The 25941-nt window shown below is 41.8% G+C and overlaps 2 protein-coding genes across 7 annotated transcripts in view; one reads left to right on the forward strand and one right to left on the reverse strand.

The window, feature by feature from the left end:
* Positions 1–256: 256 nt before the first annotated feature.
* On the reverse strand, positions 257–22586 carry tdrd1 (tudor domain containing 1). 5 transcript variants are annotated; one of them, XM_047376764.1, is made up of 27 exons: positions 22568–22586; positions 20898–20937; positions 20490–20651; positions 20349–20386; positions 17664–17724; positions 17333–17447; positions 17192–17258; positions 17023–17103; positions 16756–16935; positions 16520–16660; positions 15879–16044; positions 15702–15785; positions 15428–15604; positions 15241–15348; positions 10773–10943; positions 10319–10570; positions 9892–10047; positions 9578–9685; positions 5800–5967; positions 5352–5672; positions 5146–5262; positions 4938–5066; positions 2925–3092; positions 2412–2816; positions 873–935; positions 754–797; positions 257–632 (listed from the first exon to the last, which is right to left on the reverse strand). In XM_047376764.1, exons 3-27 carry the CDS (start codon positions 20635–20637, stop codon positions 561–563), a joined length of 3540 nt encoding a protein of 1179 aa, XP_047232720.1. In that variant the 5' UTR covers positions 20638–20651; positions 20898–20937; positions 22568–22586; the 3' UTR covers positions 257–560. The 5 variants fall into 5 exon arrangements, with proteins under 5 accessions (XP_047232720.1, XP_047232719.1, XP_047232718.1 ...); XM_047376763.1 differs by lacking the exon at positions 22568–22586 and adding an exon at positions 21384–21567 and having other exon boundaries at positions 20370–20386; XM_047376762.1 differs by lacking the exon at positions 22568–22586 and adding an exon at positions 21384–21567.
* Positions 22587–22634: 48 nt separating this feature from the next.
* The window catches only part of ccdc186 (coiled-coil domain-containing protein 186), a 39679-nt gene continuing 36372 nt past the window's right edge, over positions 22635–25941 (forward strand). Inside the window, exons 1-2 of one of the 2 annotated variants that reach the window (XM_047376767.1) lie at positions 22635–22804; positions 24914–25841. In XM_047376767.1, the coding sequence (XP_047232723.1) occupies positions 22774–22804; positions 24914–25841 (959 nt within the window). In that variant the 5' untranslated portion in view covers positions 22635–22773. The remainder of the gene's footprint in view (positions 22805–24913; positions 25842–25941) is intronic. The other variant, XM_047376769.1, reaches the window with a different exon arrangement.

Below are 25941 nucleotides of genomic sequence, written 5' to 3' on the forward strand. Positions count from 1 at the left end.
ATATTCACATTTTTTGAGATGTACCTGTATATCTGGCAGTATTGGCGTCATTCTTCTGTGGAAAATATCGAGTTTTGTCTAACAAAGAGGAAAACCTAAAACTAGATCATTTCTTTCATGTCTAGAAACAATGCTTTAACATTTTTGATCAAAGTTTCAAAGAGCAACATGTGGCTGCAGCTTTCATTTTCCAGGTACAGGCTCTCACTGTTGGTGCATGCAAGGTGGGGCTAACCAAATAATTGACCAGTCAAAAGAATGAAAACACTTTTTATGCACACAGAACTTTGAAGTAAAAGTCAAACACTTCAAACATGAAGCAATCAGGCTGGACATCCCTACCTTTGCAGGAGAGCAAACTAACAGATGGCATAACTGAGGCTGAACATGCCTTTTACAAGTGCAAACCAATTTGGTGCCTCCAGCTGTATTAAAACCAAAAAACAAGTTTAAACAAAACTTCGGGTTAACAAAAACATTAAAATAATGAAGATTGAGCACCATTAATTACAAAGACAAAGTTAAAAGACAGAAAAGAAAATGTAAAAAAATATACAATCTTATTTTATTTGTCCAACCAACTGCTTGATGAGAGTAAGCTGCAGCTGCATCACATGCTCCATGTTGTTGATCTGGTAATGACAAGCAGAGCACAAAACGTAGACGTTTTCCAGTTAGTATTAATTTAATAATAAAATAGAGCACAATACGCCAAGATGATAAACTACATATACAAAATATCGTAAATCTGACCTGTGTTTGGAGCCTCTGACAACAGCAGCCAGATGGTTGAGGATCTAGGATTTAGAAAGCGTTATAATTTTTTTTTTTTTTACAAAGAAAACAACTACATTCAAGTAATGTGTACATACCAGATTCATTTGAATGATTTTGGTATGGTGGTTCCATGTGGGCAATCTTCTTAACTGGATTTTCTGAAAAGACAAATGCTCCTCTGGTTAAAATCACATCTCTTACAGGTGTTTATACAAATAAATTAGAAGATCGAAGTGTTTATTTTTATTAATTTTCACAATTATGGCTTACAGGTGGTGAAAACCCAAAAATTTCAATTTCAACGTAGAATGGGGAAGATTGCTGACTTGACAGTGGTTCAGCAGAAGGTCACTAATGCCCTCCAAAAGGAGAGAACTCCACAAAATATCACTGATCAAACACAGTGGCTGTTCACAAAAAGTGCTCTATCCACTGGCTAACATATTATTGGAACGTTTAGAAGTTGGAAAAATGTTGGGTGGTAAAAGGTGCAAAGCATTTAGAAAACTGTGCAGCAAAGCCAATTCAAGCCTGTAGCTGGACACAGAGCTTCAAGAGCAGAGAGATGAGTCCAGGACATGGGTTCAGCTGTCCCAATCCTCGTGTTAAATCACTACTGAATCGAAAGGACAGAATAGTTGCTCAGTCCAGATTTCCAGCTGGAATTTTACATTTAATTTGGAAATCAATGTCACAGAGTATAGGAGAAGAGTGAAGACACACAGAATCCAAGTTGCTTGAGGTTTAGTGTGAAGTAGATTTGGGGAGCCAAGTGATCAATGGATATTTTTATCAAGTCCATACTCAGCACTGCCGTCTACCAGGATATTTAGAGCACTTCATGCTACACTGGGACCTGCCCACACAGCCAAAAGTACCAGAACAATGGTTAGGGCTGCACCATGATAGAAAATCTTGGTGCACAGTATCATCATCAGCACCTGCTGCCATGAAACACTGTCCCACTGGCTAAAAATTACATTAGCGTGTAAAATAACACTTAGAATATATTAGCCAACAATTACTGCAATTCACACTGATATTGTGATGACAATATATTTGCAATATATTGTGCAGCCTTAGCCATGATATCGCTGTGCTTGACTGGCCTCACCCGTACTTCATAGAAAAACTATGGAGCATAGTCAAGATAACGTTCAGAGACACCAGAACTAACAATTCAGACGAGCTGAAGGCTGGAGCAGCTTGGGCTTCCTCAACACCTCAGCAGAGCTACAGGCCGATTGCTTCCTTGTCACGCTGCACTGATGCAGCAATTCATGCAAAAGGAGCAGAGACCTGGTGCGTATACTGTACAGTACATGTGATATTTTTCACTAGGCTGACATTTGTTTTAAAAGTCCCTTTTTAATGGTCTGATGTAATGTTCACATTGTCTGAGAAACTGAGTTTTGGGTTTTCCTAAGGCAAGAGAATCATATATCAATTTATCTGCCCTTCAAAATTATTTACTGAAATAAACTTTTCAATAATATTCTAATTTACTGAGAAGCACATTTTCAGCTCATATGATAACTTGGCTCATTAGTGAAACTCGTGTATTTTTTTACAGGTTATAAGCTGACATAATAATAATAATGACTACACACATCTGATGCTCCAACATCACCTACCAAAGACTGGTGCAGAAACAATCTTCTGCTGAGGCGTATGTGCTGTCAGTTCTGGAGCCTCAATAGACCCTGTGGCATCAACTGGTGCTGGTATGTTGTCCAGCTGACATTGGAAGTCGGGGACAGACTTGGACTGGGGGCCATCAAGTACATATGGAGTGCTGCTGCCAGTGTTGTCAAGACTCTGGCTGGTTACTGGGTCTGGGTTGCTCTTGTTGCAGGCATGCAGCATATCCAGGATCATAGTAGTGAGGTGCTCTCCACCTCTCTCAGACGGCAGAGTGATAGACAGCACATTAGCAGAGCCATGAAAGGACTGGACTATGGCTTGAACACCGTTCACCAGCTCAGTTTGAAACATCTGCTGCACTTCTTCTGGCCACTCTGCAGGAAAGTGTTCTTTACCTTTTAATATAGGATATCAGTTACTTATTAGGGGGAGTTGTTAGGACAGACAAGTAAACACAGCACGTAGGATAAGGTTAGAAGTATTCAAGAGCACTTCTGCCTTACCAGTGAGGGTGCAGCGAGTTATTTGAAAAGGGAGCTGCAACAGGTGGGCAGGGATGGGCAGGATTTGGGAGGATGGGACCTTTTCAGTGTTCCCATAGTCTGCATACAGGACTCTCATCTCATTCTCACCAACTTCTAAGATCACAGCACGGTACCAGTTATTATCAGCTGGGGGGAAGAGAAGCAAAATATATTAAAAGTTTGGAAATACCGAAGTCACAACAGACGTACAAAGCTGCGGCTCTTGCTCTTTCTGCCATCACTAGTAAATTTCTGCCTTAGTCCCAACACGTAAAGCAACCAGCTAAGGAGAAAAAGGCTGCAGGTTCTGACTGCAAATGCTCCAACATCCAGTACAAAAATCTCCTAAAACAGACCCCAGTGTCAGCTGGCTGTGGAATGTACACTAGACTAGTTTCCTCCTTGTATACTGTATTTAAAGCAGTTCCTACAGTCACTACGTACACGCGGTGTGTAATTATGTCTACTCAGAGACGTGGTATTAGCAGCTTAGGTCTGCAAGAGCAACAACTGCAGGTGAGGTCCTGAAAAAGCTCAGAGTAGGCCCAGTGTTCTCATTCCATCTCCACCTTATTCAACAATATAAATAAAGATTGTGCTGGTTATAGGAAAATATCCCTGCTCACTAAATCCAGAATTAGTTTATTCCGTAAAAGAAATAAACTAAACCTGTATTTTATGTATTTTAAGACTGTACAGCCTTATGTTTGTCAGATTCGTGGCTTTGTGTGAACCTGCATGCTTCCATTTATCTGTCACTTTGCTGCTGGTACACCTGAATTTCCCCACTGAGAAACAATAAAGGATATTTCTACTCTATTCTAGGCTATCGGTGTGTAGTTTTATACCAGCAACAACCAGCAGTGTTAGCCAGTGAGACTGTGCCAGTTTTATATACAAATCACAGCTTATTTTCATGTGCATGCCCTACAGTTGAGTTTTGCGAGCTATGCACATTGTGTTCTTAATCCAAGCGTTTTACTATGACAAGGAGACAGACAGACTGTAATGTCTGCTGCAACTCCACACCCAATGTGATGTGCCCTGTTCTGTGCAGATAACAGCTGAGACACGTCAGGAGAACAATAGGGCTGCACGATATTAGGAAGACAAGTGATATTCAATAATGTTGGTGAATGTCAAGATAACAATATAACTGACAACAACACCGTGTTCATGTCTTTCTGCTTTGGCTTCTTGGCACACCTAGACCACACAAATGGTGATTCTACTATCCAGCTAATATTAAAAATGAATTTTTCACATCTCATCATGGCTTTTAAGAACTTGAAAATGTTCTATCTGGCTAAATTTGCTGTTTTGACAAAAAAAGAAAAAAAAAAAAACATCTTACTGCCACCACAAAACATTTTCTACTGCATTAAACAGAAAGCATACAAAATATATTCCTGACATCGAGAGGCCGAGTGCAAGGTGATTATTTGATTTGCAAGTATTTGAAACATCAGCAACATTTACTGTGCAACCCTGGAACAATTTGTTTAAGTCATGTCTGTACCCACATTTGAATATATTCAGCAAATTCCCGGCGACTTGTAAGCAAACGGAGAGCAAGCTTGCTAGCATTAGCCTAGCACTTCAGGAAAGTGCTTGACGTGAAAACATGGGCAACAGCAAAACAAGAGTTCATTGAGCATTGTCAGAAATGTTTACAGAGAAATGAGAAAGCTAAGACATCAGCACCACATTAATGTTTCTGTTTTTTTTTTACTTAGCCTGTGTTGAAGCAGCACGTTAAGGCTGTTCTGTAGAAACTCCAGTCTGGACAAAATATCCCTAGCAGGCAAAAGAACTGGTGGGTATTGAGGAGCACATTCACAATGCTTATGTAGAACATGTAATACTGATTATATCTAGTCTGTTGCACATTAAAGCAGCTAAGCTTTCAAGTTATTTGTAGCTTTAAATGATAAGGGAATTCAGCCATTTGATTCAGGTGTGGAGAAGGGATGCAGTCCCCATTTTCCTTACCAGAAAACTGGGCACAACAGGCAGCCCCTGCAGCAGGCCTGCTCTCCATCCCTGCTGATAAAGTGGCATTGTAGGTACTGCAATAGGCAGCAAGGCCCGTAATCACCTCCTGGAGCTTTTCTTGGTCAACTTCATCAAAAGAAAAAGGTTACAAAAACAATCCATTCATAAAACTTTCCATCTTGAATAACAGAGTGGATGTTCTCACCCTGCGTAGGGCTGAGCAGGTAAAAGAGAGAAGGGCTGATGACGGCTGCAACGCAAGGCTGAAAGCTATCATTCAAAGGTAGCTCCACTGTCTTCCAATCAACTGGAAAACATGCAACTGGAAGCAAATTACCATATGTCAGAAATCACAATCTAGAGAAGAAAAAACAGACAAACTTAACTTTCAGGTACAACATTTTATCTCACCGTCAGATGCCACAGCAGTCTGGATTTCACTCGGCATCCCTCTGGAAACAGCTTCAGTGTGTTTACTGGTTTGAAAGCTATCCCCTTGTTTCATTGTGGATTCCAAATGTACATGTGTTTCTTTGGCAGGTTCTCCTTTAGTTTTGGCTAGTTGTTCAGCAATGAGAGCAGCTGCCATGTTCTGGCCTCTGCTTACAAGCTCCACTCCATAGCCCTGCTCAGTGACGGCGAGGACGCGAGCGTTGAGCGGCTGTCCATCCACCAAAGTCTGGAACCACAGGAGGGCTTCACTGCTCCACTCTGATCCAACAGGCTCCACACCTAAATCCATACACTCACAATTTAATAGAGTATTTTCTATTCAGTGAACATGTCAGTGAACATCCATTAAGGACACAAATGCTCATTTATCAAGTGTAAATAATGAGATATTAATGAATGTTTTTACCTGCAAGCCAGCAGCAAACAGCCTGGAAAGGGAGTTTAAGGAGTTTCGGAGTAATGGAACGAAGGTGGATGTTTTTTATTGTCATGCTGTGACCGTAATCCACTAAATGTATGGCAACTTTGTCATCGAACAGTTCCTTCACCATAGCTCGGCACCAAGCTCCACTGCCTTTGGAAAAATAAAGAGCTTATTGAAAAAACATAACATATATACTGAGAAACATCAATACAGGAGATCAAAGATGCACAGAAAATCTTTTAAAATTTTGAATTACTGTCTTTAAATAAAAATCATTATCAATGGTATCCACAGTGCCGGTCAGACGTTTACATTAATGGCAATGATACAGGTTTGGACTTTTAGTGATTTATTTTAAAAACATTTTTATAATACAACTTACATGGGTTAAAAAATATATACACACAGGCTCAAATAAGTATGTACACCGCAATTAATATTCTGGTAAATGTCCCTAAGCCAGTAGCACCTTGAAAAGTAGTCAAGGTTCCAGCCTAAATCTGGCCAATTTGACTAAATGTTTCCGATATTTCCATTTCAAAAGCCCAGACCTTTTCAGACCCAGTTCTCTATATGTCTCGGTTATTTGATACCTTTGCCATTTGAGTAAAAAAATATTTGCCTAGCTGGCTTTTATTATCTTTTTCTTCCAGAAAATCTATATCACAGCGATGAAATTGGCTTCTGATTCTGCAGCATGGTAAACAGCCGTTTCCCTCTTTTTGGCATCAAGACATATTTAGTCAAAATCAAGAATATCTCGATAGGACTTAAACACAGATTCACATTTTGTGAACAGGAGTGCATTAGAAAAATAAAACAATTCAGAAAGAATATCAATGCTTTGTTTATGCATTATGCAAGAACCTGAGGTCCAATTTAAAACCCAGAAGCCTAAACCGGCTCAGTTATGGTTGAGATGCAAACACACCCTCCATTTCTGCTACCTGTATGACCCCTTCTCTCTTCCAATGGTTATGGTCAATCTGACAGAGAGATGTATCCCAATCCTTGTGGTTTTTAGTAGAACAATGGCCACCAGTGGGCTCTAGATGGACAAACTGTCTACTTTTAAGGCTAGGCTTAAAACTTTTCTTTTTGATAAAACTTATAGTTAGAGTGGCTTAGGTTATCCTGAGCTATCTGTGTAGTTATGCTGCTATAGGCTTAGGCTGCTGGAGGACATAATGACCACTTTCACCCTCTTCACTACATTCTCACACTACTCTCCAATGTTGCATTATTTGCTGTTATTTCAGTTTTTAACTTTATGTTCTCTCTATTTTCTCTTCCTAGAAGCTACACCTGGCCTGACTCTGTGTCTACCTGTGACACCTTTCTGGAGAGGGGCATCATCCAAGCTTCTGCTGGCAACAACTTAATGCTCACCTTCTACTGATGATCCACAAAGCCCTGTCTTGTAGTGTTTAACCCTTTCTTCCTAGACATAGCAATTGACTGAACTTTTATTGTGACTAACTCTATGTGCTCTCTTTTAGACTCTAACCTTGAAAACTGGCTCAGAGTTTATCTGTTTTCTTTCTAGATGAAACGACTAAAGGAGCTACATCCATTAACATTTACTTTTCCTTCCCATAGAAAGTACTCCTGGATCAGTGCTTCTTTGTTCTCAAAGTGTCTCTGCTCTGTTCTCTCAAACCCCCAGTCGGTCGTGGCAGATGGCCGCTCACACTGAGCCTGGTTCTGGTGGGGGTTTCTTCCTGTTAAAAGGGAGTTTTTCCTCTCCACTGTCGCTACATGCATGCTCAGTATGAGGGATTGCTGCCATGTCAACGCCAGTGACTGTCCACTGTCTCTACATGCTCATCCGGGAGGAGGGAATGCTGCAAATCACTGACTGGATGCAATCTGCTTGGTTCCCTTAGATAGAAAAACCTTTTATTTAGTTTGAATAAATAACTGAATCTGACTGAACTGTTCAATGGTTAGGATTAATTGGAATGTATGTACCTGACTTTTGTGAAGCGCCTTGAGACAACATGTTGTGAATTGGTGCTATATAAATAAACTGAATTGAATTAGAAGTAAAAAGATGGCCAAAAACTGTGAAATAGCATATTTGTATTTTCTTTAGAAGAGTAATACTCTTTCAAACTTTTAGTGGGAACACTAAATAAGCAAATAAAAAGCAGACACTCTACAGTGTGACAAAAATGCAAGATAAGGAAACTATATACTTATGAATAGCAGTTGTGGACCCTAAAATATGCAAAGGTATTATGTGAAAATGTACAAATAGTGCTTTTTATTTGTGCAAAACTAGGTTATTTACCTAGGTGAACAGTAATGCAATACGTGCATTAGTATGTCAAAAAACTAAAATAGTAATTTAGTTAAGCCAAAACTTTAACTTTTATATGGCAAGCCAGACATTGAGGTAATTATCTAAAATCAATCCAAAAACCCATAAGTTTTTCTGAAATTAGTTTATTTTTAATAATTGAACACAAAATTGAGTCTGAAATTCACATTGTCTTTACAATGCCCAATTTTTGTTTTTCCAGGAAATGATCAACTCAAATTCAATACATAGACACCTTGAGAAATAGTAAAGCTCATTGAAACTGGTTGGTTTCCGGACATAAGCCTCGTTTTAAGCACAGACCGTACATTTTCAACAGGGTTGAGGTCGGGGCTATTCCAGAAGCTTAACGTCACCCTGCTTCATGTAGTACAAAACCAGTTTGGAAGTACATTTGAGATCATTATCCCAGTATACAACTTTTAAGTTCAAGTTTCAACCATCTGATCAAAGGAAACACACCAAGCCTATTCTTCAACACCAGTGTCACTGTCCACAGTAAAAGCAGTTTATCGTCAACATGAACTCAGAGGGTAGCACCAAGGAGGAAATGAGTGCTCCAAAAACGGGTCTCAAGCTCCAGTTCTTGAGGGCTGGTGCCCTGAAAGCTTTAGATGCATTTCTGGTTCAACACACCTGTGCAGGTCTGTGCAATTTAAAGCCATGCTAAGGAGAGAATTCAGCTATTTGATTTAGGTGTGTAGGAGTAGGGACACATCCTACAGTTGCAGAACACAGACCCTGAAAGACTGGGAGCACTGGCCCACATGAACAAGACAAATGTCTTCTGAAAAAATGTTTTATGGTCAGATGAGTTGATCTATTTGGTCACAATAACAAGAGGCATGTTTGGAGGATTTGAGAAACCTAAAACACAGCACCTACTGTCAAGCATGGTGGTGGCAGTATCATACTCAAGGCCTATTTGCTGCTTGTGGTACAGGTGCATTGCAAAAATGAGTGGAATTATAAAAGAGAACTACCTCAAAATTCTTCAAGCTCATCCTTTAATAAACAGTTAGTAGATTCAGTTCGGTGTTGTGAAAGGGAATTTCTTCCCAAAAACACATCAAAATTGTTTTTTGGAGTGAATAAAGCACAGAAATATGTGAAGCTTCTGGAATGGCCCAGAGCTCAACTCTGAAGAACATTTATGAACAATGATTCAAAAGGGCCTCTGTTCCAGCAAACCAATAAAAACAGGGGTTCCTCTACCATTTTTTTAAACAGTTTAAACAGTTTTACAGGGGAAAAATACATTTCTGAATATGCATCCACAGTTCAAATAAGTCAGCAGCCCTACATTAATATGGCATTCACACCCATGAGTTTATGTAGTCAAGATAGAAGAATATGTAAATCCTGTTTCTAAAGTAAAGTGTCCTGTCAAGTTCAAACAGCCTGCTGGCAGTGTGGATTGCATCAAGATGTTCTCACCAGGTAACAGTGCACAGCATGGCTCTCCCACTTTGGGCACAAAAGGTGAAGCTTCAGCCTCACAGTGCTGCTTTAATTGAACCTCCAGCTCCATGAGTTTCTGCAGCTCTGCAAAAAAAAAAAAAAAACCAAAACAAATGGTTTCAATGCCACAAGAAGATACTATATGGCTTTAAGTTGTAGCGATGCCAGGGCACGTTTATATCTAGTATATCACCGTTTACTGCAATCACTGAAAAAACCAAATTCTACTGAGACTTTTCAGACTTAACATTTTGTTAATTAATGCTGGTGGACCTGTGAAGATACACTACCTGTTGGGCTACCAAGGTGGCAGTGAAACCTTCCAGGACTCTCCACAATACTGGTGAGTAGCGGCACCATCTGGCCATCAGACGGAAGCTCAACAATAGACCAAACCAGAGGTTGAGACACAGCGGGAGACGCAGAAGACGACACAGTGGGGGACACTGAGGAGCATGTTACAAACAGAATCATCGCAGATAACAAGAGTCATCTGCTCTGTAAGACTGTAAACTATAGAACCAAATTAGAAAATTATTAACTAGTTAAAAAGGAGCATCTGAGAAATGCTTACAAAAATAAAACAAATGTGACAATATTGTGATTAAAATGGTATATCCATTTTAATCACAATATTGTCCAGCTGCATGTTTTACATAAATGCCATAGTGAATGGATCAAAACCAAGAACGGTGTGAGGTTGATTTCTTTACCCACCACTTGCCGCTGCAGTAGCAGTCGTCTCCTCAGCCGACAGGTTAACAGTGGTAGAAGCAGGTGCAGCATAACCTGCAGAGATCAGGAGCTCAGAAAAGTCAGTCTGAGGATCACTGGCCTCATTAATCACGGACACCAGAGTCTTGCCCTCCTGGGCTCCCTGAATCTCAAGTTGCAGTACTCTGTTGGACAGCTGCCGCTGTAGAGCCAAAATGCAATCCTTTGACCAGCTCTCCCCAACGGGCTGCACCCCTGAAGAGCAAAATGAATTTAGGATTAACACAAAAACATCTTTACAGAAAGTCTTTTACATAATTCATGAAATTAAAAATTATTCATTTGAAACCCCACAACAACAAAAAAACAAAAAAGACAGCAACTAAGCTATCAAATTTGAATTAAAATACAATGACAATTTGACTATTTCAAATCTGTTGTAAAGTTGATAAAATACCTGCTAGAGCACATGGGATAGCCTGCATTGGAAGGGCCAGCAGTGAAGCGCTAATTGGAAGCAACTGGCCTAAATCCACCTCCTCAGCGTTGCCAAAATCAAGGTAGCCGACACAGACTCGTTCTTCTGATGGATAAGCCAGAACTTTAGCGCGGTACCACTGCTTGTCCTCTGGAAAGTGGAGAAAAATATCAGGCGCATTTGCTAAGCATAAAAGAGGTGAAGCAAATGATGCATCTTTAATAGAGAACTACAATGAAAACCATAGTTGTACACAATCATTAACCCTTGGATAAAAAATGAGACCATGGAAAAATAAATCTTTGATGTAAATCCTGCAGAATTCAACAGCAAACACAAATCGGGTAAAAGCATAAAAAAGTCAATCACCTCATTTAAAACTCGTAACCTATGAGCATCCCACATCTCCACTTGGCTTTGTTTGCTCACTTTACTCTAAAAGTTCTCTATGCTCATCAGATTATGAGCACATCTCTTGTCCTCGGCCGTCGTTAGGTCTCCGGCTCGGCCAATCCCAAACCATTTTTCCTCTGGTGAGGTCATTCCTTTATAGATTTGGATGTACGCTTGGACTCACTGTGATGCTTAAAGATAAAAATCCCAGTGGAGTCTTTGGCAGCCTCCCAGACCAGGTTTTCAATTATTTAGTAGAAAGTGGTAGTTTTTATATAGTCTTTTATAGTTTTCTCCTATGGTCACGATCCAACCTCATGTATCGGGTTAGCGCTGTAGTTTTGTTTTAAAATAATTTCTCGTGAGTCTCTGACCAAAGGTAGCCTTCCGATACCTGTTGTACGTTTGCCATCTCTCTTGCTGAGGAGATTCAACTGATAGAATTAAAGGCAGCACTGTTTTGCACAGCCAACTTTAAATATTGCAGCCTATTTTCTTATGCACAGCAATGTTTTGTTGCTCGAATCTGGATTTTGGGGGATTTTAACTCTGTAATAGGAAACAAAAGGTACTCTTCAAAATATTAGCAAGGTGTGTACACAAACATTTTTTACAAATAGATTTACTTGTTTTCAGTTTAACTGGACAAAGTCTAACTCATATTAAAAGGTGGAAAAGGGTTGGAAATGATGGTCTAATTATTTTTACAACAAAAAAAAAAACAGCAGTTGAAAAGAAGTGATTGCAGTTTTTAAATATACTGTATATATTGAACCGCCACCTTAACGTGGTGGAGGGGTTTGAGTGCTCGAATGATCCTGGAGGTTATGTTGTCTGGGGCTTAAATGCTCCTGGTAGGGTCTCCCATGGCAAACAGGCTCTAGGTGATGGGTCAGACAAAGAGCGGTTCAAGAACCCCTCATGACGACTACAAAATCGAGGCACGTGACGTCGCCCGGTACGGCGGAGCCGGGGTTCCACCCTGGAGCCAGGCCTGGGGTCGGGACTCGTCAGAGAGCGCCTGGTGGCCGGGTTGCTCCTCGCGGGACCCGGCCGAGCCAAGCCCGAATGAGAGTCCCACCACCTGCTGGGGGAACCGTGAGGGACCGGTGCAAAGAGGATTGGGCGGCGGACGAAGGTGGAGACCTCGGCGGCCCGATCCCCGGATGCTTAGGCTGGCTCTAGGGACGTGGAATGTCACCTCGCTGGGGGGGGAAGGAGTCTGAGCTTGTGCGGGAGGTCGAGAGATATCGACTAGAAATAGTCGGGCTCGCCTCCACGCACAGTGTGGGCTCTGGAACCCATCTCCTTGAGAGGGGTTGGACTCTCTTCTACTCTGGAGTGGCCCACGGGGAGAGGCGGCGGGCTGGGTTTGTTTGTTGACCCCCAGCTCAGCTGTCTCGTGTTGGGGTTTAGCCCAGTGGATGAGAGGGTCGTATCCCTGCGCCTTCGGGTTGGGGAGAGGTCTCTGACTATCATTTCAGCCTACGGGCCGAGTGGTAGTGCGGAGTACCCGGCATTCTTGGCGTCCCTGTCGGGGGTGCTGGATAGTGCCCCTCCCGGGGACTCCATTATTCTGCTGGGGGACTTCAACGCCCACGTGGGGAACGACAGTGACACCTGGAGAGGCGTGATCGGGAGGAATGGCCTCCCTGATCTGAATCCAAGTGGTGTTTTGTTATTGGACTTCTGTGCTAGTCACGGATTGTCCATAACGAACACCATGTTCAAACATAAGGGTGTCCATCAGTGCACTTGGCACCAAGACACCCTAGGCAGGAGGTCGATGATCGACTTTGTTGTCGTATCATCAGACCTTCGGCCGCATGTTTTGGACACTCGGGTGAAGAGAGGGACTGAGCTGTCCACTGATCATCACCTGGTGGTGAATTGGATCCACTGGAGGAGGAGAAAGCCGGACAGACTCGGGAGGCCCAAGCGCATAGTGAGGGTCTGCTGGGAACGCCTGGCGGAGCCCTCGGCCAGGGATGTATTCAACTCCCACCTCTGGGAGAGCTTTGACCAGATCCCGGGGAATGTTGGTGACATAGAGTCCAAGTGGACCTTGTTCTCCACATCTATTGTCGATGCTGCTGCCCGTAGCTGTGGCTGTAAGGTCTGCGGCGCCTGTCGCGGCGGCAATCCCCGAACCTGGTGGTGGACACCGGCAGTAAGGGACGCTGTCAAGCTGAAGAAGGAGTCCTATCGGCTGTGGTTGGCTTGTGGGACTCCTGTGGCGGCTGACGGGTACCGTGGGGCCAAGCGTGCAGCGGCCCGGGCTGTGGCAGAGGCAAATACCCGGAACTGGGAGGAGTTCGGTGAGGCCATGGAGAAGGACTACCGGGTGGTCCCAAAGCGATTCTGGCAAACCATCCGGCGCCTCAGGAGGGGGAAGCAGTGCTTCGCCAACACTGTTACAGTGGGGGCAGGAGACTGCTGACCTCGACTGGGGACATTATCGGCCAGTGGAAAGAGTACTTCGAGGATCTCCTCAATCCTGCCATCGCGCATTCCCTGGTGGAAACAGAGGGTGGGGACTCGGGGTTGGACTCTTTCATCACCCAGGCTGGAGTCACCGAGGTGGTTAAAAAGCTCCGCGGTGGCAGGGCTTCGGGGTTGGATGAGATCTGCCCTGAGTACCTCAAGTCTTTGGATGTTGTGGGGCTGTCATGGTTGATACGCCTCTTCAACATTGCGTGGCAGTCGGGGACAGTGCCTCTGGACTGGCAGACTGGGGTGGTGGTCCCCCTTCATAAGAAGGGTGACCGGAGGGTGTGTTCCAACTACAAGGGGATCACACTCCTCAGCCTCCTTGGTAAGGCCTATGCCAGGGTATTGGAGAGGAGAGTACGGCCGATAGTCGAACCTCGGCTTCAGGAGGAGCAGTGTGGTTTTCGTCCCGGCCGTGGGACACTGGACCAGCTCTATACCCTCTACAGGGTACTCGAGGGTTCATGGGAGTTGCCCAACCGGTCCACATGTGTTTTGCGGGGCCATCCGGTCTCTGTACAAGCACAGCAGGAGTTTGGTCCGCATTGCCGGCACTAAGTCGGACCTGTTCCCGGTGCATGTTGGACTCCAGCAGGGCTGCCCTTTGTCACCGGTCCTGTTCATAACTTTTATGGACGGGATTTCTAGACGCAGCCAAGGGCCGGAGGGGGTCTGGCTTGGGGACCAGTGGATTTTGTCTCTTCTTTTTGCAGAAGATGTGGTCCTGCTGGCCCCCTCTAGCCAAGACCTACAGCATGCACTGGGGCGGTTCGCAGTCGAGTGTGATGAAGATCAGCTCCTCCAAAAGGGTGGCTTGTCCTCTTCAGGTTGGAGGGGAGTTCCTGCCTCAAGTGGAGGAGTTTAAGTATCTCGGGGTCTTGTCAACGAGTGGGGGAAAAATGGAGCGGGAGATCGACAGACGGATCGGTGCGGCTGCCACAGTAATGGGGGGGATGTGCCGGTCCGTTGTGGTGAAGAGAGAGCTGAGCCGAAAAGCTCATCCGGGAGGGACTCGGAGTAGAGCCGCTGCTCCTCCACATCGAGAGGAGCCAGTTGAGGTGGCTTGGGCATCTATACCGGATGCCTCCTGGACGCCTTCCTCGGGAGGTGTTCCAGGCACGTCCCACCGGGAGGAGGCCCAGGGGACGGCCCAGGACACGCTGGAGGGACTATGTCTCTCAGCTGGCCTGGTAAGGCCTTGGGCTTCCCCCAGAGGAGCTGGAGGAGGTGTCTGGGGAGAGGGACGTCTGGGTGTCTCTGCTGAGTCTGCTGCCCCCGCGACCCGGTCCCAGATAAAGCGGAAGACGACAAGTACGAGTACGAGTGTATATTTAGAACTGTTCTGAAACCAGTGGGCTTACACTTTATTACAATATCTGTGACTAAGGTCGACGATTAGACCATTAAAAAGTCAAATTATCCACTTGAGATTAAGTGAACGGTGTCATATCCTAACTTTGTCACAACGTAGTTCTTGATAACTTGGAATGACAAGAATGGTAAACTGTTTTAAGTCAAATTCAGCCAGTTTTATGTGCGATGGGAATGGCTAGATGTGGCTCACCTGAGAATTGAGCACAACAAACTGTTCCAGGAGCAGGTCTAAAGTTCTGTGGTGTAGAAACTTGAGAGCAGTGATTCCTCAGCATCAACTGCAAATCCTGGATAAGCCCTACAAACCAAGGTTTTAGTTAGATCGAGCAACATTGGGTTCAGAGGTTTGGCTCTCATGTGGATGGAATGAAACTCACCAGCATTCTCCACCTTCTGCACAACAAGATCACTGGGTGACAGGAAGTGGGTGACCACAACAGAGAATTTGTCTCCTACTGCCTGTGTGAGTGGTTCTGGTGGTGTAGCCCATCCATTGTCATCCTTCCCATCAGAGAGGCACTTGAAGTTTTCAAATGATGCATTCAACATGGCACCTAAAGGAAGGCAGATCCTGTAACTCTTCTTTTTAACTGCAATATTGCAACACAATGCATACAGTTATGCAAACTAGTTGATAAGCATTTAGCATACTTATATCTTGCTCAGTCGGTGGTGCATTGACTGATTCTTTTTGTGCATATCCATTCTGTAGGAGGAATGAGCTCAACAGTTCCCCTTAAATACACAAGAAGGGAGTTTAATTTAAATATTTTAATTAAACATCTGGAAATCTGAAACTCATTTCTGATTCAGCTCCTCGATACACACTCATTGAAAGCTGGATATCTACAGCATGGGCACATTCTTTTTCCACTGTTTCCAACAGCTTCACAGTGACAGCCTTGCCGGCCAGCAGCTGTCTAACTGTAATGCAGCACTCGTCTGACCACTCGTTAACCACTGGCACCACACCAGCAATCCGGCACTTCATTACCTGTGTTGAATAATAAAGGCATGTGTTTATATCAAGACAGTTGCTACATAACATAAATACACATTTCTCATGCCAAGGTTCTATGCAATTCCAGACTTTTTTTTCCTTTTTAATCATTTTTCAAAAAGTTCACAGTCACCTTATAGCAGGGCTTTTAACAGTGGTACATCAACTAACTTCCTATATGCTCCTTTATTTTCAAAATTTAAACAGCTAAAAATAACAAGCACACATTCTCCAAAAATATCTAGACATTACCTGCAAATATCGTTTTAGGCAGACTGGGTGCTTGTTGAATTAAGTCTTACTGCTTTGTAGCTTAAGAAAGAGTTGTAGGTTTTTAAATTGAAAGCTAGTCGGCAGTAAAACCCAAGAGAGAATGAGAAAATTCAGGCCTCGACAACTGTGTGCACGTAATAAAAATTCACAAGGACCAAAACACACTTTGACAACAATTAAAACTACATGTACTCACACATGGGCAAAATTGCTGAATATTTGCAGGGAGGGGTCTGATCCTCTCAAATGGGACCTTCTCTTTGTTACCAAAGTCGATGTAAAGGATATTAGCAGTCTTGTCAGCAGCTAGGCTCTGCACCAAGCCTCTGTACCAGTTCTAAGATGCAAAAACAAGTTTGATAGGTTAACAACTTGGCAAAGATTAACACCGAGACACATCTCTCGTAATTGCACTGGTGAACCTCTTCTCACCTTATCACAGGAAAACTGAACTGCACAAACTTCTCCATCACAGGGAAGGTAAGCTGTTCCTGAGTGGTTGCTGCAGGTTTTCTGAAGTTCTGTGCTTATGATTTGTAGAGCTTCTAGCACCTTGGGGTTTTGAGGAAGGATGAAAAACCTGCCAGGGCTGGTGAATTCAACAACAGTAGCCTGAAAACACCAATGAGAGACTCTTGAAATAAGCAGTACAGTATTTTATGCTCCAAAGCCGATACAAACTGGGTAGTTTTTTTTTACCTGGATGTCAGCTCCATCTGTTATTTTAGAAGCTTGTAAATCTTTTAAATACACCTTCTTATAGCTTGATGAATCACTGGCCTTCAGTAATCAGAAATGTTAAAGCATATTGTTGAGTATTATTTTATATTTGAAATGTTAGGATTTAAACTCTTTACAAGTAAATTACCTGCAATTCTGTGAGGCTTTTCTTGTGACCAGCACCTAGCAAAGCCATGCTTTCCTTGGGTTTTTCTCTTATGATGAGAAAAACACATTTAATTAATCTGGATGTAAGGAAAAAAATTGATTATCTGGTGACTAAACCTACTTCGCAGGCTCGAGGTCAACAGGCCTGCAGGTGCGTCTGTGTTCCATCCAGTCCTCTGTCTGACACACTACGGAGCAATAAGGCATTTTCTTGCAGCGCTTACAACGGAAATTACCTGTTGAGCACCAGGAAATAGATTTTTACTGAAGTGTTGGTTTAAATGTACGCACAAAACACTGATGAAATAAGTCATATCATAAAAGTAATTTTTAGCTGTGGCAAGACTGAAAATCCAACAACACTCAGCAGCCACAGTGTGAAACCTGATTAGAGCTTTGTGTAATTTCTCAGTTTATTGACCTTCTGGCTGACATTTCAGCTGTAATATTACCTTGCTGACCACAGAACTTGCATAAGTATACCATGAGGGCTGGAGGGACCAATCCTGGCAACTGAAAAATGGAAAAAGAACATGTCATTAAAACAAAAGTTTCAATTTAATAAAACGCAGACAGGAAATGTCAATTAGGGTGATTAAGTGTTTGCCTCATTTGGGACTGTAGAGAATTTTAGGATCTAATTCCTCATCCCACAAGTTATTTTTCAAATGTCTGTGTTCGGGGTTTTTTTATTCTAATACTTTCCAAAATAAAACAAGGCATGTCCAGGAGATTTTATACAATATTATTTTAAGTTTTCAGTTTGTTTTTGGACTGAATAAGAAAATCTTTTTCATTTTAATAGAAACAGATCTGGTACTTTCAAAGCTAAAGGCTGTTCTGAGTGCTATAATATTTCATCACACTAATGTGATGGTTGCTTCTCTTTAGTCAGTTGTCTGCTGCCATATCAGTAACTAACTATTCATCCTAACAAACTGGTATTTTCAAATAATTTATCATTAGAGAAATAGTTCTGCAGCAACAATAGTGCAGCTCTTTACAAGTTCTTCCTCTGCTTGAGGCCTAACCTTCTTTACCTAAATTTCAGTCACTAAACTAGCTCATAATGTTGTCTCAGTCCCTCTGTGGTCTTGACTGGTCGTGCATTAAAACTCAAATTAAACAAGGCAGCTTTATTAGTCTCCATCTGTCCATACGTTCATCCAGTTTAGCAGTCCTACTCCTGTTATGTTGCTCCAGGCTCAACTTCTTCATTGCTTCTTCGCTGCGACCACCTTGACACAAACTAGTAACACAGGTTAGCTTTTACCTTCGATAAGTAATCATATGGTTGGAGGGGAGTTCCTGCCTCAAGTGGAGGAGTTTAAGTATCTTTGGGTCTTGTTCACGAGTGAGGGAAGAATGGAGCGGGAGATCAACAGACGGATCGGTGCGGCTGCCACAGTAATGGGGGCGCTGTGCCGGTCTGTTGTGGTGAAGAGAGAGCTGAGCCGAAAAGCGAAGCTCTCAATTTACCGGTCGGTCTACGTTCCTACCCTCACCTATGGCCATGAACTTTGGGTCATGACCGAAAGAACGAGATCACGGATACAAGCGGCTGAAATGAGCTTCCTCCGTAGGGTGGCCGGGCACTCCCTTAGAGATAGGGTGAGGAGCTCGGCCATCCGGGAGGGGCTCGGAGTAGCCAGTTGAGGTGGCTCGGGCATCTATACCGGATGCCTCCTGGACGCCTTCCTCGGGAGGTGTTCCAGGCACGTCCCACTGGGAGGAGGCTTCAGTATCCTCTCAGTAGTTTTCCCCCCACGATCACCATGACTGACACCTGTCAGTCAGCATTGTATCTCGATCTGAGGCTTGACCATATAACCTGTGTTAACAGACACTGATCCTAGGTCAGATATATGCATTGCTGTCAATTTTAATCACAGAAATCCCATAGGCTGTCAATACCCCCACCCCTACCACTTTTTAACTCAATTTATTTGTTTGAAATTGACCAGAGGGTCCGTTTTGGTGCCTTTAGCAGAATTATGTGTGGAATTGGCTGCAGTTACTGTATCTAAGGGTGGTTGGTAGACTTTGGTGTCGTTGATACACAAAGCTAAAGCTGTTTCGTTAAGTTTTTATTTGCATTAACTTATTGTGTAATCTAATGTTTGTTCGCACATAGGACAGAACATATGCTGAGCCATCCACTCAGATATAGAACAGCGGCATGAATACGATACGGTTTCAAATACTTTTGAAGTATCTGCAACAAAACGTATAAAGTAACAAAATATTAAGAACTAATGAGATTTATTTTTAAACATCGTCACAAATTAAACACTCAATTCCCTTAAGAATGTAGATCTTTATTGATTAAGAATGAGTTTAAATAATAAGTCCAAATATGTCTGAGTACAACCATTAAATAATGCCAATTGAGTTCACAATGGTTGTTGCAATCTCCTTTCCATTCAATAAAAAAGGCTTAAATAGGGACCCAACATACTGCCTTTAGGCCATGTGTATCATCTCTATTATTGAATCTTAAAGCCTAACTTTATCATTGTTACCAACATTTTCTGCTTCTCAATAAATTATTGAAATTGTTTTATTGTCCAGCACTAGGAATAAGTACAGAAACCTTTACAGCTGGACTAAACAAATAAAACACACATTATTATATACAGTGAAGATTGCTGTATTCAAGACATCACCATTAGTATTTGTACTCAGCACTTTATCAGCCTGTTATTGTCTCATTAAGTGTCCCCAGGTCAGTTCAGTCTCTCTCCACACTCTTCATCCAGGTTGCGTGCAACACCTTTTAAATCCAGAAAGTGTCCCTATTGAGCCATACCAACAATGTCAAAACTGCGTAGACGGGAAAATGTCTACCAATCACTGATATTAAGGGCATACACTGTAAAAGTACAATAACATATTTTTTCGTGGGCTGAGATTTCTGAGAAAGTGGATTATCATTAGAAATAAACTTTTGAAATATATCACTGTGTAAGAGATTTATAAACCAGTGTAAATATTTAAATTGAATTGTTAGAATTAACTTTTAAAAGCTATTGTATTTTATAGAACCATGCCTGTACACTGCAACAAAAAACAAGGTATTTATCTCTCATTTTAGTGGTATAGATCTAATCACCCTATAGCAATTAAATCATACATACAGGTGGTTTATCTTCGCTTACTGGTGAACTGGTGTGACCTGAAAAAAAAAAAAAACTTTTTAATTTACTATTTTTTGTGTAGTTGGGTTGTGAAATTCGCAAACACAACTAACTAGATTACACCGTTCTCGACGGATTTACCGTTTCCAGCGGGACGTAGAGGCGCAGCGGGCCTCATGGTGGGGAATCTTTGCGGAGATGGTGATGAAGAAGGCACGTCCGGGCTGGACGAGGGTTTCCTCAGCGGTCGGTTGGGTCGAACCGGGGATGTAGGAACATACGGGTTCATGTCTACAGCCGTAACTACAAAATTATTTAGTTATACAGCTGAATAGGTGACATGAACAGGAGATGTACGCACCATTAAAGTGCTTAGCTAGCTGACTCAATGTAGCTTTAAAACATACGAAGATTAACTAACATGCTAAACGCTGGAAGGCCACCTTAATAAAGTTCTTATTTTGGTAAAAAAGAGCAAAACATTCGACAGAAAACTTTGAGAATTTAATATTTCATCAATTAGGTAAAGTTTTATTGTTAATGACCTACCTGCGTTCACGTGCTCCTTGAGAAGATGAAAAGGCTGCAGCTGCGTAATGACGTCAGCAGAAGGTCAAAATTAAAACTGTTACCTTCAACGTCAAAATCTAAGGGATCGTTTTTTTTTTTTTTTAATAAACATGAAGAAAATATATACGATGCATGTATTTGTTTTTTTTTCACAATCCTTTATTCTTTTACTTATTACCATTGAGGAATATGGTGTTATATAATTACCTCCGATTTGTTTTACTGTACTATAGAATAGAATACAATAAAATAAAATAAAACAGAATAGAATAATCCTTTACTTGTCCCTTAATGGGGAAAATGTAACAGCAGCCAAACAGAACCACCCTAATACACATATTAAAAATAATAATTTTTTAATTTTAAAAATTGCAAGGTGGAAAACAATACAGTAATTAATACATAAAAAATTGTAAATCCTAAGAAATGTACAGTTGGAATACAGAGTTCTTGAGTCAATTGTACCTTTTTTAGTTGCACAAAAATTGGCTTTATGTTAAAATATGGAGATCCGTGCATGGTGGATGCAGTTATTTAATTTGGTTAGTTGGGAGCAGTGGTGGTTGTACAGTCCTACAGATATCAGGAAGAGCCATTTATAATTTGGTGCATCTCTAAAGAAACAGACTGTTTCTAAAGAAGCTTCCCAGTGATCCCAGTTATGCTGTTATGAAAGGAGGAGGAGATATTATCCAGTACAAGAAAGAGATTATAAGGTATTCTTCAAACAATATTTAACCCTGTCCATTTCCACTGAATTTATCAGGGTAAAAACAAATGACCAGGGTAAACAATTAACAAAGAAAAATGAAATCTTGGCGTTTTGTGGCAGGAGAGGGGTTAGCATTTAGAACTGTTTGAACCTGTTCAGGACTATAATTCAGTCATATCGGTATGAAATGATTTATATATCATGTATTCTTTTGACTTTAACTGTACTAGAGTTTAAATATATGTCTGCTTACAATCATCTGTCCCAAAAGATGTAGTAAATCATGCAGTCAGTGTTATAGTTTTGAGTTTTATGTTCTGAGGTGCAAAATCTTTGCCAACATCCAAAATTCATTTGCTCATTGTGCACACAGAAACAATGCCATTCCCAAGCAAGCTCTGCACTGGGGGCAACCAGATTCTTTAATTGAATCTTCTTTAGCAGATGGTCCTGCTTATTGTTGGAGTTTCTTGGGTATTCTGAAGCTTTCGTCAAACAAACTGAACCTCTCCTCTTGAAGTTCTTGATGTTTTGTGTGAAACCTGACATTCAGCACCACTGTAGCAGTTGAGGCCTTTTTAATGCAAATCAAAGATGACAGCTCATGTTTCCCTTAGGTAACCATGGCTGACTAAAGATTAATGAGTTTTAAGGACCACTCCTTGTTAAAATAACCACAATCGGGGTGACAGAATGATATCCGCTGTCCTCATTAACACTTTTGCATGAACTAAGGATGAGATTGTTCAAATGATACTTCAAGGTCAGTTTGTGACAGGGGTAAAACTAGGTGCAAGTGAGGTTTTGCGATGAGATCAATTTGCAGTCACTGTGCAATTAATTCCATTGGATTTAATCAGTCTTTGTAGTAACCTTGATTAAATGCAGTCCCCCACTCCACGCCACCACAACTATAATATGGTTTATCAACACTTACTCGGTGTAGATTTTCTCGAAAATACCGGGCAGACCTGCAGGTGTACCTGTCGTGTGTGTTAACACCAGACTGACGTCATTTGTCACTTGGCATTCATTGCTTTCTGTCCCTCTCCTTCTCCTGCTGTGGCCATATTTGTTGATGTGTCATAGCAGTGAGTAGCAGGGCGGTCAGCTGGTGAAATAGAGAGCTCCGATCGTCATTGCATGGACATACACGATGACTTGTTGGCATGTGGTAGGTGTAAATATCCACATATTTATTTAGCTACGTTCTACATCTGTGTTACATGCTAGCGTTAGCCTCGTCTAATGTCTGTGTTATCAGTGTTAGCTTAGCTAACTAGATAAACCAGCAACGGGCCTATGACGTTCAAATACGGCAACACAGAGATTGGTAATAATCACACGTTGTTGTTTTTTGTGTTTTAGCATTTGTATTTACTGTGTTAACTCATTTTGTAAACCGACAGTAAGCCCTGTTGCCACGTCTTAGCTAACTGATAGGCTAGCATGCTAACAAGTCAGAGGGACAGGTAGTGCTAATGTCAAATGCACCGGAATGTAAATAAAACGTCAAATAGTATGAAAGGGTCATCAATCTGCTGTTTGTTATTACAAACCGATTTACTGTGCTCTGAAATTATGAATATTAAAGAAAATGGTACATTCATAATGTCAATTGTGTTGTGGAATGACACCTGTCAGAGGAGCATCCTTAAGTACGTACTAGCTAAAGCTTTTACTTCTTAAGACACAATTTAGTGAATGTCAAAATATTAGAATACATCACTAGAACTACGGAAAGAACAAAAACTTGGTTTATTTTTATCTGGATCGATACAAGAACACTGGCTTTAAATGGGCGGGGTTAATGGTCCTGGAACATGTTGACTGGAAAACAGGTATGGCAGAGAAAGGGGTGTATTGCTAGATAATAACATAAAGTTGAATAGGGTTTTTTAAGGCCTCCACCCACTCATCCCAGTGATTAGTAACACAGGAAATGCTGACAAAGCCCCTTATAATCTAGTGTTGGATTAACAGTTAATGTTTCAGCCTGACATTTCAATATTTAATTTACTTTTTTACAAATTTTGCCTGGACCTCTTTGTCACCAGTTTTGTATTTTTTATTTTATTGTGTTTTTTATTGTTGTTTGAGAATGGAGATTTAAAGTATTGTTTTACTCCTTGCACTTCATCTGCACAGTATTAAAGAGGTAAAAATGTTGTTTCAATCACAATGTATCCTCTTACTCTAAGATTGTGAGACTTTTTTATGTTTTAGCACCATGGTTCTCAAACTGTGGTATAAGTGCCACTGGTAGTACTCAAGTGACCTTTAGTGCTCCTCAAAAGAAACTTTGGTATCAACTATTTGCAAAATAAATAGAATTATCATTAACTGATGTGGAGTAAGCTTAAAATGATGTGTTGTTCACGCTAATTGAGTTTTGCTACTGTTCCATATAACTCTGTATAAAGTTATTAGTTGGATCTGGGGATGACATTTAACCTTTCTCCAGTTCAAATTTATAAAAAAACAATGACAATTGCTAGTTTACCGTGGCTATCTGTAAGTTGCATATGCAAGGCGAACGGAATGGATTTTCCCCCAAATTAAGGTGCTTTGATTTTATGCATCTTTGCTCCCATCTTTTGACATTAAAGTTGTGCATTTACTTTCAAAACCAAACAGCTCAACAAACAAGGAAAGCTTGAGAACACCTCAAATACAAAGGAAAAGTAACCAATGCGACGTAAAGGTAAAAACACAAGGCATTCGATTCCGCTAACCAGTTTATTGTTGTTTTTTTGTTCCATTACAACCATGTGTCTACTCTCATCAGTACTAGCGAGGCTTGTACTTTGTGATTTCTGTGCTTTGAGGCCATAACTAATATATTTTTTTAAATGTAGGTCCATGCTACAATAATTTGATGCTTACACTTACATCTTTAACATATTCTTTTGTTTGGGTGTTGAGTGAAGCTCAATAGATAGGCGCTCATCTTGAATAACTATCATAGTGGTGTGACGTTCTCCATCACACATCTTTAAGCTAAGGTAGTCTTTTCATAGGCGTGGCCTAAAACACACCTCTGTGCTGTACAGTCCCAGCTCTTGAGTCTGCCTGTGGACATTCTTTAGGTGTTTTCCTTTTGGCAATAGATGACCTAAGTACATGAAGTGCAGATCAGGAAGAGGCAAATGGCACGGGAATGACTTCCTGTAACTGTTTGTTGTTTACAGATAAACTGCCATCAAGCTGAAATTCAGTCATCTCATCCTTTTCTTTCTTTTTTTTTTTACTTTCCTGTTTTTTTTTTTCTTGTTCTTGCCAGATTTGAACCCTAAGCGGACCATGAAACAGCCCGCTCTGACTACAGATGCACAGAAAATGGAAGGATCAGATGATAAATTAGTAACAGAGGAATTGCACTCTAGAGATGAGTTTCATAGTAGTGTGTCAAATTGTGAAGAAGAAGAACTAATCTTTCAGACCAGTGATCATCTGGTGAAGACCTGCCATCAGGAAAAAGGTGAGAAACAGCCAGAAAGTGGATTATTCAAGACTGAAGAAGGAGCTCAGATATGCTGTCCGGACCATCATGATGTAAAAGAGACAACTGCTGATGTTAAAAGTGATGCTGGTAAGGTTTCTGGTGAAACGGACAGACTTTCACTCAGTCCTTCAAACGAGGCTGCTGCCACCAGTCCAGATGTCGCAGAAACCTCTCCTTCTGTTATCGAAGGGACAATGGAGACCTTTTTGACTTTTGATGCAACAACTCAACATGACAGTGAGCGGCTGTCTCAGTCTCCCTCTGTCGACAACATCAAATCTGCCGACAGTCCTTTACCAGGTTCTGTCCAAAGCACTTCCAAAAACTCCCCTACAGACTCCTCAACTTCTGGGTTCTCTAATGGGCCATCCACTCCGAGCTCCGACACACTCAGCTTCTCGCCGGTTTCCAGCCCGCAGACCGGCGCCAACGTCTCCCTCCCCCCACAATCTTTATCAAGCCCTTACGACACCGACTGCAGTCGAAAGCTCATTTCCCAAATCCAGCGCTCGCTGTCGCAAGAGTCACTGTTAGATGAACTGGAGTCAGAGCTTTTAGCTTGTGGGCTGTCTGGAAGTGAAAGCAGAAGAAAGGGGAAAGGGAGCTCGCCTGTCAATGGACTTCCAGCAGACCAGGATGGCTGCATGATGGTCTATGAGAAGTGTGTGCAGTTCAAGTACACTCAACAGGAGAAAGCTATTCAGAGGTAAATTTTATAGACAAAACCTGCTGCTATACAATGCTTCTAAATTCCATAAGGACCTCAATTTTTGAGGGTTTGACCCCTGTTTGAACCTATTTGCTTA

This window comes from Girardinichthys multiradiatus, chromosome 10 (assembly GCF_021462225.1).
Source record: "Girardinichthys multiradiatus isolate DD_20200921_A chromosome 10, DD_fGirMul_XY1, whole genome shotgun sequence".
NCBI classification, from domain to species: domain Eukaryota; kingdom Metazoa; phylum Chordata; class Actinopteri; order Cyprinodontiformes; family Goodeidae; genus Girardinichthys; species Girardinichthys multiradiatus.